Source organism: Hyperoodon ampullatus, assembly GCF_949752795.1.
Source record: "Hyperoodon ampullatus genome assembly, chromosome: 17".
In the NCBI taxonomy this organism is placed as follows: domain Eukaryota; kingdom Metazoa; phylum Chordata; class Mammalia; order Artiodactyla; family Ziphiidae; genus Hyperoodon; species Hyperoodon ampullatus.
In genome coordinates this window covers 63,232,239-63,244,424 of record NC_136930.1, presented here as the reverse complement: position 1 = coordinate 63,244,424, position 12,186 = coordinate 63,232,239, and the positions used below count along the sequence as shown (strand labels likewise).

At 45.1% G+C, this 12,186-nt stretch overlaps 1 protein-coding gene across 1 annotated transcript; it reads right to left on the bottom strand.

The window, feature by feature from the left end:
* Positions 1-10,842: 10,842 nt before the first annotated feature.
* On the bottom strand, positions 10,843-12,186 carry TRMT12 (tRNA methyltransferase 12 homolog; the record flags this gene model as incomplete). Its single annotated transcript, XM_079722738.1, has 1 exon — positions 10,843-12,186. Exon 1 carries the CDS (start codon positions 12,160-12,162, stop codon positions 10,843-10,845), a length of 1,320 nt encoding a protein of 439 aa, XP_079578864.1. The 5' UTR covers positions 12,163-12,186.

Genomic DNA, 12,186 nt, shown 5'->3' with positions numbered 1-12,186 from the left:
TTCCGGCCGGCTATGGTCTGGCTCCTCCTCCCTCCACCGCCTTCCCCGCCCGCGAAGCCACCATCTTGACCTCGCCCACCCGCCTCTGCAGTTGCGGCTGTTGCCAGGCCCGGAGGCTGCGCCCGCGGTCACGCGAAACCGCGGAAGCCGCGCGCCGACGCTCGCGTCATAATAGGGCGCTAGGGGCGCTCCCCTCGCGGTCACCACGCTCGGCGTAGCAGACGTCCCTATTGTTGCCATGGTTTCCGCCCATCTCCGGAGCCGGGGCCGCCTTTGCTGCTTTTGGCGCCACCCAGTGGCGCAGGCGCGGTTGGGCAGGCGCGGTTGGGCAGCCGCGCCCTCCAGCCTCAGGGTGGGCGCTTCGCCTGCAAAGGCGTTGGCGTTGTGAGGCAGTCACTACTTCCTCGGGAGGGAATTATTAGCTGCTTTATTAGAGCCCATTAAACGTCCCATAAACATGATTCAGAACTGCTTGGCAGGAGGAGAGCCAAAGGGCGCCGCCTGCCAGAGCTACTCCACCCCACCGGGAAGCCGGGTCTGAGCGGTCGACCTCCCGGGGAAGATGCTACAAGGCCGCCTGTCGGAGGCGTCGCTGCGTGCAGTGTATGGAGCGGCCGCCCTTCGTCGTATTGGGCTTGGAGTGGTAGGCGCTACCGAGAAAAACATCCCTCTCATCTCTTTGCACATCATCCTTTCTATGTCCTACCCGATTAGGCAGAACTGCGGACCGTGGTCGGCCACATTATACTAATGTCAAGGTCAAGAACCCTTTTTTTGGTTTTTTATTTATTTTTGGCTGCGTTGGGTCTTTGTTGCTGCACGGGGGCTTTCTCTAGTTTCAGCGAGCTGGGGCTGCTCTTCATTGTGATGCGCAGGCTTCTCATTGCAGTGACTTCTCTTGTTGCGGAGCACCGGCTCTAGGTGTGCGGGCTTCAGTAGTTCTGGCACGCAGGCTCAGTAGTTACAGCTTGCGGGCTCTAGAGCGCAGGCTCAGTAGTTGTTGGGCACGGGCGTAGTTGCTCCGCGGCATATGGAATCTTACCGGACCAGGGCTCCAACCAGTGTCCTCTGCACTGGCAGGGGAATTCTTAACCACTGGGCAACCAGGGAAGTACCAAGAACTCATTACTAATGTGACTTAAGGGCAAGAACTCTGACTTCTGTCTTTGTTTCTAATCTTTGAGGTAAGAACACCCAGGCAGTGCCTTCTTTCCTTCTCAGGGCAGAAGAGGCCATACATTTTTGTTTTTGTAGAGGATCAGAACATGCCACCCCAAAATACGTTACTTTGACATGATTATTTTGAGCTGAAGACAGTTGAGAAACAGCAGGAACAAACAAAAAGCTCTCCACCTCAACACTTCCCTCCTTCCCACTTGCCTAAAAATAGGACAAATTTCTATTGGTAAAGGTGTCTCCCTCTCCCTTACCAAGAAGAGGACAACTCTTAGACTGAATCACTGGCAAAGCTTATTAAGCTAATCCTTATTATCCATTAGTTTCCCCCATACATTCACCTTCCCACAGTCTGCCACCCCAAAAGCCTAAACCCCTTTTCCTTTATCACTTCTCTACAATGCATTGTTCTTTGTTAAGATGCTATATAAGCCCCAAATTGTAGCCACCTCTTTGAGTTATTCAACACTTAGTTTCTCCCAGATGTATGTGCATGGCATGAGTTAATAAACTCTTGTGTTTCTCTTGTTAATCTTTATTTTATTGGTTTAATTTCCAGGGCCCCAGCCACAGAACCTAGGAAGGAAAAGATTTTTGTCCCTCCCCTACACTTTCTTGCCTATCCACGTTTTAACAGTTTCTGATCTTAATTTGATGCACAAATTTTATTAGTATAAGAATTTCTAATTAAAACTAAATCCCACCTTGGGCCCAGAACTTTCAGGAGTGGTGGCACAGTTATCTTACATATGACTTCAAGCATATCTCTTTAAACTCACTAGGTCTCACTCTCCCCATCTATAAAATGAAGGTATGAATAAGATCCTGGCAAGTACTTTAAAATACTACCTTAAATCTAAATTTACATTAATCAGGTAGTTTTTAGAATGCTTTCAGGGATGTTTAAGATAAAAGATAAGCTTTCAAAGAAATAGCTGCAGTTCACTGAATCTAATCTCCTTGGCTTCTACATTGATTTGAATGTTGCACAACTCAGTTATATTAAATTGAGTCTACCAAGACAGTATGTGGGGTAGCTGTGTGTGTGTGTGTGTGTGTGTGTGTGTATTCATAAATTACCCATGTTCAAAAATAACAATCTGTTCACTTGGCTTTAATGATTCAGAAGCCTTTTAGTACCTCTAAAAAGCCTTTAGATGTAGAATAAAGGCTTAAAGTAAATAAGTAAATAAAGTAAATAAAGTAAAAACTAGTTTCAATTTTCGGTTGATATTTACATCAGCCAAGTCTTTGTTACATGCAACAGGAACTGATTCTGGGCTATCTTAAGCAAAAAAGGAATTTATTAAATAATTATTTTAATTATTCTTCAGGATTTCAAGTTCCAAGAGTGACTATGCAATTGGTCAAGCTTATTGGACCATGTATCTGTACCCAAGCTGTACCAGAAGGGCAGGTACAAGCAGCTTCCTTAGTGAGAGAAAGCAGCAAGAAACAAGCACTTAGAATTACCCACCCCAGCTCTCCCTGCCAACGTATTTTGTACTTCCTTCAAATGGAAGGTGGGGATGCTGGAAGAAGGGTAGGTATTGATAGCCCCAAAAAGGATAAATACATACCATAACTTTACTTCAGACCTTGGGAACTACTTGGAAAATAATCTCTGATCCTAAATTACTTTATAGTTTTTCTCATTCATTAAAGTAAATTTCAGATATGCTCATGGAAATTCAGCTATTTGAATTTTCTCACTTTGTAAATGCCAAATGAATAGGAAGATTCTGTTGTTGTTTAGTTAACAAAGGAAACATGAGGGAATATAGTGGCATTTGGAGTCAACGTTGAGTACATACTGACTGACTTTGGTTCATTCATTCATTCAACATTTACTGAGCACTTTCTATATGCCTGGCAGTATGCTTACCCACTTCTGCTTCTCACTAGTTCTCTGTCTCTAGACAATGTACTTAAGCTCTAATCTTCAGTATCCTCATCTGGGAAAAAGAGAAAAAAAGGTTAATAATGTCAGATAAGATACAAAACATATAACATGTATTATCCAATTTAATCCTCCACAAACCTGTCCAAGGACACAGGCAATTAAGAGTGGCAGGTTTCTAATTCACACTTTTCAGATTCTACAGCCTAAGATCTGATCCTCTGCAAGTAATTGCTCATGCTTGTTACACAAATTAAAACAATATGTTTTAAGTACTTAGTATGGTATATGGTAAACAGGTTTTAGGAGAAATACTCATTGGAACCCCTATGATACTAACACAATACTGTGTTAGTACTGTGAAGATACTGTTTATTAGTTTGGGTTGTTATATGGGATAACCATTCAGTAGTACTGAATTTATATTAGGATATAAATATATGATAGGCTCAAATATGTTAGTCATCTAAGGTGATGGTTAAGAATAATCTGAGGGATTAGATACTGCTGAGAGGAAGAGTACAAGTACTACTAAGTTAAAAACATCTGTCAAGGCAGGGAGCCTAGAGGAGATGGATATAGTATCCCTCTGACAGACGGGAAATATAGGATCCTTCACCCTGGACGGGATCCTGTCATCCAGGCTTCTGATAATCACTTCTCATTTCATAGCTACACCCAAATGAGTAGAACAAAAGCTTCAAGGTGAAAGATGCAATATTGCAAAGATGTCAGTTTTACCTTATAGGTTCAATGTAATTCCTCCCCCCAAAAAAATCTCAGCAGGACTTTTTCAAAAAATTGACAAGCTGATTTTAAAATCCGTAAGAAAATGCAAAAGGTCAAGAATAACTAATGCAATCTTAAAGAACAAAGTTGATTTACAGTATCATATCAGGACTTATTCTAAGGCTCTAATTTAGACAAGATGGTATTGGTGGTACATGGATAGAAAAACTGACCCATGGAACAGAAGAGAAAGTCTAGAAATAGCCCCACACATATACAATCACCTGATTTATCATAAAAGTGACACTACAGTGCAGTGGAAAAAGGATGATTTTTTAAAAACAGCACTATAATGGGACTCTATGGATACTACCTATATAAATTAATGGTGAAACACAGTAGAGGCATTCTCCCTAAAATTAGGAACAATTTAACATTGTATTAGAGGTGAGGGGCTGGGAATAGAGCAAGTTAAAAAGCCAGAAGCTTTCCTTTTTAATCAAGACTTAGCTGTTTTTCTTGAATGACTGCTCCTTGGATTGTCGCAAGCCTTTAGTTTCTAGAATTCTGAAAAGGTTGATTTTGACAATTTTTGCCAGTGTTCTCACTGCTTTTTACGGAAGAGCCAGTTTTTGGAGGTCCTTATTCTGCTATTTTGGAAGTTGCCCATTTTACTCCTGATATTGGGTAGGGAAGTATCAAAGAGACACCCTAGTGGATGCATTGAGTGTGAAGTATATTCCTTTCTGCCCTCATTGTCAGTAACTCCACTTCCTCCTCATCAGGTTCAATTACTCCAGCCAGGATGGTGATTCGTTCTTGTCTGCTGGCCTCTTGGCACAAGGAGCCTAAAATCACTGGGAAACCTCAGTAGGTTAAAGTTTGATGGATCTATTAATTGTGTCTCCTGATGAAACAGTTCCCCTGATAGGAACCAGCTCTCTAGAGCAGGGGTCCCCAACCCCCGGGCCTGTTTGGAACCAGGCCGCACAGCAGGAGGTGAGCGGCTGGCGAGTGAGCAAGTTTCATCTGCCACTCCGCATTGCTCCGCATCGCTCGCATTACCGTCTGAACCATCCCCCCCCACCCCGTCCGTGGAAAAACTGTCTTCCACGACACCGGTCCCTGGTGCCAAAAAGGTTGGGGAGTGCTGCTCTAGAGCAGAGTCGTGGGGATGGGAAGCACATGGACCAGTGGCGACAGAAAGTGGCTGTATTAATTTCCTACTGCTGCTATAACAAATTACCACAAACTTAGTGGTTTAAAACAACACATTTATTCTCTTAAATTATGGCGATCAGAAATCTAAAATCAAGGTGTCAACAAGGCTGTGTTTCTCCTGAAGGCTTTGGGAGAGAATCCCTTTGCCTTTTTCAATTTCTGGAGGCTGCCTACATTCCTTGGCTCATGGTCCCTTCCTCACATCACTCCATCCTCCTGCTTTGGTCATCAGATCTCCTACTACTTGCTCCCATCTCCCTCTTACAAGGACCTCTGAGATTATATTGGGTCCACCTGGATCATCAAGGCTATTCTCCCCATCTAAACTTAATCACACCTGCCAAGTCCCTTTTACCACGTAAGATCACATATTCACAGGTTCTGGGTATTAGGACATGGACGTATTTGGGGGCCATTATTTAGCCTACAAGGGGAATTCTATTTCTACCTTTTCATTCCCAGACTTGCATTTTCTGTCTATACTGGACATGGCACTATATAATGAGTTTGATTTAGTATACTGAGTCCTGGTGGACGGCATCCCACCTTCACATCTTCCAAGCTTTTGCTGCAGTTTCAAAAGGATTTTTCACCACTCCACCAGGCCAGCATTTTCTACGTTCTGTAGTATGTGACAGGACCAGTGAATCCCATGGTCATGAAACAGTCCTTTGCTGTAAAGTAGGTCCCTAGGTCAAAGGCAATATTATGCAGGATACATATTGATGGATCAAACACTTGTAAACCCTTGGACAAGTAGTCTGGCCAACATCTTGTGGGCAGGAAAGGCAAACTCATACCTGGAGACAGGAAGATTCTAGTAAAGGTCAGTCACTGTCCTTCCAGGATAGGAGCCCAATGTAATCAACTTGCTACCAAGTAGCTGCTTGGTTTCCTTGAGGGATGCTATTGTATCAAGGGCTCAGTGCTGAACATGAGGGAGTGGCCACTTGGTGAGTGGAAGCCGTGCTGTTGGCCTCTTGCTCACCTGCATCCCTGGGACATGACAATGTACGTGAGCCTATTGTGCCAGTACTGGGACAGCTGATGGCTGCGGTTGCTGAAGTTACTGGCCAAGTCTGTTTACCTGGTTGTTGAGTGCCTGTTCTGTGGTGGATTATCCCTGGTAGGCATTGTTATACAACACAAAGTTCTTTACTCGTGTGCCAAATCCCGCAGATTTCTCCACTGCTTCTTCTCCAGGCTTCCCTGTCCCTGCTCTAATCTTTTTCATGCCAGGCCCCTGATCATCTAGCCAACTTATTTGCCACTTGCCAAGAAGATATATTCTTCCTTCAAGCCACTTTTTACCACACAAAGTGGATGACCGGGAATACTGCCCCAAATACTGCCTTTTTGGAGAATTCACCTGTCTTTTAACAGCACTCCTGATTTGGGCTGTAGGGCAGAAGTCTATTTTTATTTTGAACCCATATTCCAATAAACCCATCGGTGAACACAGCTTGGGCTTTTTTGTCCTGAATCAGCTAGACAAAAAAACCTCTCAAGCAGCCACAGTTGTGAACTGAGGGAGGGACTCTGGTTCAAGTGTTATACATATGATACAGGAGTCTGGACCATCTGCCTATGTACCTATTCATTTCCCCTGGCCCTACTTGTCACCGATCCCAGGTGTACCACTTCCACCTTATGATGGATTGACTTGGTGGGTCTGACAAAACCTAGCTCATGAAGGGTTACTTGATGTCCCATGAGATGCTCAGTTCTTACCAAGGCCCATCAGCATGCAAGGAGCCATTTTTGAATGAGGTGTCGTTCTCCACTGCAGATGCTTTGGCCTTGCTACAGAACCTAGAAGTCTACCTTGCGATTCTCCAGTTGGAGGTTGCCATAAACTCCCGTGGCTGCTATGCTTATCACAGATACTCTTGTCCCATAGAATCTCCTGTATTGAATGGCCCATGCAATACGGCTAATTACACTGCAGCCTGTACCTGCTACAAAGCCTTTATGTGCTCTGGATCCCACTGAAAACTGGCAGCCTTCCAGTCACCCAGTATATGAGTCAGAGCAGTATTCTCAAGTTCTGGATTCCCACAAAGAAGGCTGGAGCTTGATGTGCATTCTTGGTGGCAGATTATTGATAAAATGAGTGAGATGCAAACATTTGTTCTTACTATGAAGGAGACATCTTGACATTCAAGCAGGCCACTGGACCCTAAAAATTTCACTGATGTAAAAGGTTGCTTGTTCTTATTAGTGATTATTTCCTATCCTTGGGAGCATAATATGCTAGCTACTTATTGTTTACCTGGCCCAAGGAGTAATGATGTCATGAATGTAATAGGTCAGTGTGACATTCTGTGGAAGGTTCAGATGGTCTAGATCTCTTCAGACTATATTATGATAGAGGGCGGGCAAGTACTGTTCTCTGTCCTACATGAATGCGAACTGCTTCCCATCCCACACCCTCAGCACCCAGTTCAACAGACTCTCATGGCTCCTGTTGGTACATGTAGGTTAGGTCCTGCATCTCCTTTGGCACATAGGCCCATTTGAAAGTGCTGAAAGTAGACACACAACGTGAAGAGAAAGGAGCTGCAGGACAGCTGCTTCACCATGGGGCTGCAGAACTGCTTGGTTTTTTCCATAAAGTTTTGCTACTTTTCTTTGAATTTTGAAACTGTACGTTTAGCTTTGTTCTTAAAATAAAATTCAATTACTAAAAGAAAAAAAGGAAAACTAGGACAGTCTATCCATCTGTATCTACCTACCTACCTAATATGTGTTATACCAAAATTCAGTTTTAGCCTCATATTCAATATTTTCTACTTACCTTGGATTCAACCTTGACCTTTAAAAACCCAAAGAGACAAATACCTATTTTCTCACTGTTCCTGGCCTCTCTGAAATTGGGTGTGATTGTTGGTCAGGAAATCTTGCAAGTTATTATCATGTCTAATCAGAAAGATATCATTGCTAATATTTTAATAGTCATTTTATAATATAGGTAAGCATGAGGGAAGGGATGTGGGAACAGATGTATATGTATGACTGATTCACTTTGTTATAAAGCAGAAACTAATAAAAAAAAGCATTCTAAACACAATTATAGCAAGAAATTCTTATGTGCTTTACATGTTGAAACATTGTGTCAGCTGAAGTATGTATATTATTGCTAGAGTGAATTTCATCAATAATGATTGTGAAAGCTAGTACATTTACGTCAAAACAATTATTATAAACTTCTAAATAGTTTTAAAAAATTGACAAAATTTATGAAACAACGGCCCTCAAGGCATCGGACATAGGCGATGAAGAGCAATGGTCCATGAGAGGTGGAAAACAAACCAGGTGAGCCATACAATTGCTCCAACTTACAGCCTGGAGAAGTTTTCCAGGCTGTGCCACGAGGATGGAGTGGAGGCCAGCAGTCGGACTCCCTGAGGTGAGGAGGTGAGTCCTGGGAGCCCAAGTAAGTAGAGTTCACAGGGTAGAATGCCAGAGAGGAGAAAGCCGCACACAAAGGGAACTCCAGAGATCTGCTGACCGTTGCCTTAAAAGTTTTCAGCTGAGTAATGATCAGCCCACATGACAGGAAACTACCAAAAGCCAACAAAAGACCCACCAGAAAGGATTATAGGAAAAAATACTCAGAGCTCACACCACACGGGGTGGTGGATAATTCCTGTTTCTACATACAGCAAGAGTGGAAAATCTCATAATTCACAAGGCGTCAGAGAACGAAGAAAGGTCTTGCTTCAATAATGCGGCTCCCTGACTCATCTTCCTCATTGCTTCTCCCCCTGGATTGGATCAAGCCCCGCCTGGCATCTTTAGCTTGAGGAGAGAATGCTGTAGGCACAGGTGTGAGAACAAACCCAGTGTGTGAAATGATGAAGGCAAACGCAGGAAGGCTGTTCTGTGGGATGGGAATGGAATCTAGCAGGCTCCCTCTGCGGGGTCACATGATAGCCAACATTTCCCGGGGGCCTACTCTGCACGAGACACTCTCCTTTTTAATCCTTACAGCGACCCCCATCTTCAGCACGTCTCTCACTGCTTCTTCTGTTCCCAACTGATCTAATGGCAACGCTCCAAACACTCTGAGCTTCCAAACTCTGGCACCTGTTAGTCTCTTCAACCAGCATCTGACTCCACTTAACAAAATCTCACCCAGTTTTTAAGAGCCAATTCAAACACTACCTCTCTGAAGACCTCCTCATTCAATTCTCAGAGCTTTTTTTCCCTTCCCCACCTTTACACTCCTACAACGAGCTATCACTCATACGGCACTTTCTGCATTCTGGCTCTTGCAGCATTTGTGTTACGTCTGTTGCTAGCTTGGGAGCTCCTCAGAGACAGTATCTAATGCCGCTTCATAGTTCCTGTGGCTCATGTTTATAGTAGGCATTTAATATTTTCAGAACAACACAAGCAGCACCAATCCTGTCCTTATTGGCACTGCTGCAAGAGAACAAGCAGCCCAGCCCAACCACAGCCAGACAAATGCCAGGTACAATCAAAATCCTGATAAAGCCACACTTTTCCTTTTTCTTTTTTTTGGCCTCGCCACACGGCTTGCGGGATCTCAGTTCCCCTACCAGGGACTGAACCCAGGCCACAACAGTGAAAGCCTAGAATCCTAACCACTAGGCCACCAGGGAACTCCCAAACCACACTTTTCTGTATTTCCTTCATGAGGAAAACAAGCCCAGATGGCTTCAGAGTGCACCAAAACAACGCTCTGAAAATTGATTCTCGACAATTAGTCATCCTAAAGGTAAACAGTGATTCCTTACATTTAGTCATTCCAACAGTAAACAATGGCACTGGCAGAGAGCCATAAAATAAGGGGAGGCTTGGAAAACTGCACAGTATCTCACATTCCTTAGAGCTCCTTATGTTGGCCCTGATGTTCTCAGCCAGGGAAGGAAGATGGAAAGGGAGTCTGAGCCCTGTAAAAATCTAAGATTTTAATTCAAACTTTAAAAATTAGCTGGCAGTTGGCAGCTACTGAACTAGCTAAGGCTGGAAGTCTAGTTTCCCTGCCCTGTCATTTAAAGCAGTCGTTCTTAACACTTTCTCTACTATAATAAACCTAAGACACACACCCCCCGCACCCGCTCATTTAGGAATGCTAAAGTAGACACGTGGAGGTCATACACTAGAGTAATTTTTGTTCTCTTCCCTCCCTGATTTAGTCAGTCATAATAACCAAGCAGCACCACTTGAATGCCTTGCTTTGGACTCCAATGCTCAGACCCATCGATTTTACTTCTCAAATCCATTCACCTCCCACTGCCACCACCCTAGTCCGAGCCACCATCATCTCATGCCTGAACCGCCACAGAAGCCTCCTCGCCCTTCTCCCTGCTTCCATCCTGGCCCCACTCAGGTGAGTTTCCATACTGTAGCTGCAGTGATTTTGGAAACAGCACTGCGTCCTTCACTCTAAAATAACCAATGCCCTGTGTATGACTGTTTATTAGGTGACAGCCGTGTGAGACCTTGCCAAGAATCCCTCATTTTGCAAATGAGAAAATTCAAGGCCAAAGGAATACTGGAACCATGTACCCCAGGTTAGATAGAACTAAGGTCAGAATTCAGAACTCACGATTGCACAGCCAGGCCTCATTTCAATGAGCCACACTACTTCTCCCAGATACGCAGCTCATTCTGTAGGGTGTTAATGGAAGACAAATGAAATAATATGTATTGATTAAGAGCCTGCTTTTAGGGCCACAAAATATTAAAATAGATTACCAGGAGACAAGAGAGGTGAGGCCCCAGCCTGAGTTGATGCTTTAAGGGTCACTCACACGTAGATCCTCCTGTCTCAGGATCCACCTTCTCTAGCCAACTAGAGGACAGGGGCGGCATTCCAGATCCAGGACTATGTGATCCACGTGGGGAGCATAGGATTTCACTGGTTGGATGTGCAGGATTTGTGTCTTCCACGGTTTCCCGTGCACCTGTTGAAGAAGAGTGGCAATTCGAGTTTCTGCAGCTTCCGCCCACCTTTGCCACTCTGGCTTGGTGGCGGCTGACAGCATTTTTTTCCTAGAATCACTGGCAGCTCCATTTTTCAACTGGTTGGTGATCATTTGCTGAGGAGAAGACCAATCCTCCTTTTCCATTTCACTGCTTCCAGGAGGCTGGAGAGTCTTCCCTGGGAAAGATTCCACATTTTGGTGAATATGCAAAATGCCTCCAGCATCCTGTCTTAGCGTTTGGCAGGCAATGGGCCAGCCTTCTTCAGAGCTGGGAATCAGCCCCAGGTTCACCCTGTCCGCAATGTTTGAGAGCTTCAGTTTTCTGTTATCCCCAAAGTGTATCTGGCATCGACCAGCTACTCCATTGAGCTCAAGGTTATTTCTCAGAGCAACTACAGCATGGGGGTTCCACTCGCAGGCATGGACGAAGGCAGCACCAGCATGAACTAGGAAAGGCAAGGTAAAATAACCAATCCCTGCATAGAGATCCACCAGCACTTCTCCAGCACAGGGCAGCGATGCCACACGAAGCTTCTCAGTGATGTTTCCGAAGGAGAACATGCACTGGGTGACGTCAAACTTATATCGGATCCCATTATCCACATGCTCTACCCAGCCATGGTCGCCCAGCAGCAGACTCACTGCTGGAGTTCGAGTGCCATCCGGTGACACCCGCCCTCGTTTGGCCAAACGCTGGACGCCAAGTGCCGAGGCAACCGTCTCCCAGAGTTCTGGTTCCAGATTTCTCCACTGCTTGGCTTGGAAACAGTCCTCACTCAGCAACAAGAGGTCACCATGTCGTTGCCAAGATCGGGGCAGATCAGCCTCCAGCTGAGCTGACCACGTCACTCCGCGGCCCTCTACCCAGCGACTCACCTCAAGACACAGCCTTTGGGCAGGTGAACAAGCCTGGGCCTTCTTTGAAGGAACAGGATTCAGGAGCTGCGTTAGCACACAGGTGCTGCCTGGAGCCACACGATTCCTCAGCTCCCGCAGGTGCTGCTCAGTGAGGGCCTCTCCCAGCACCGGTAGCGCCACGGTGCCATCCGGCATCTTTTCCACACGGTGCTGTCTCTCCAGGAGTTTCTGCTTCTCGAGATATTCCCTGTATTGCTGGGTAAACCGCGGTTCAGTCACAACTGCGACAACAGCCGCGGACTTCCCGCCTGCCCTGTCCATGTTGCTGGCCCCGCATTCCCTGGG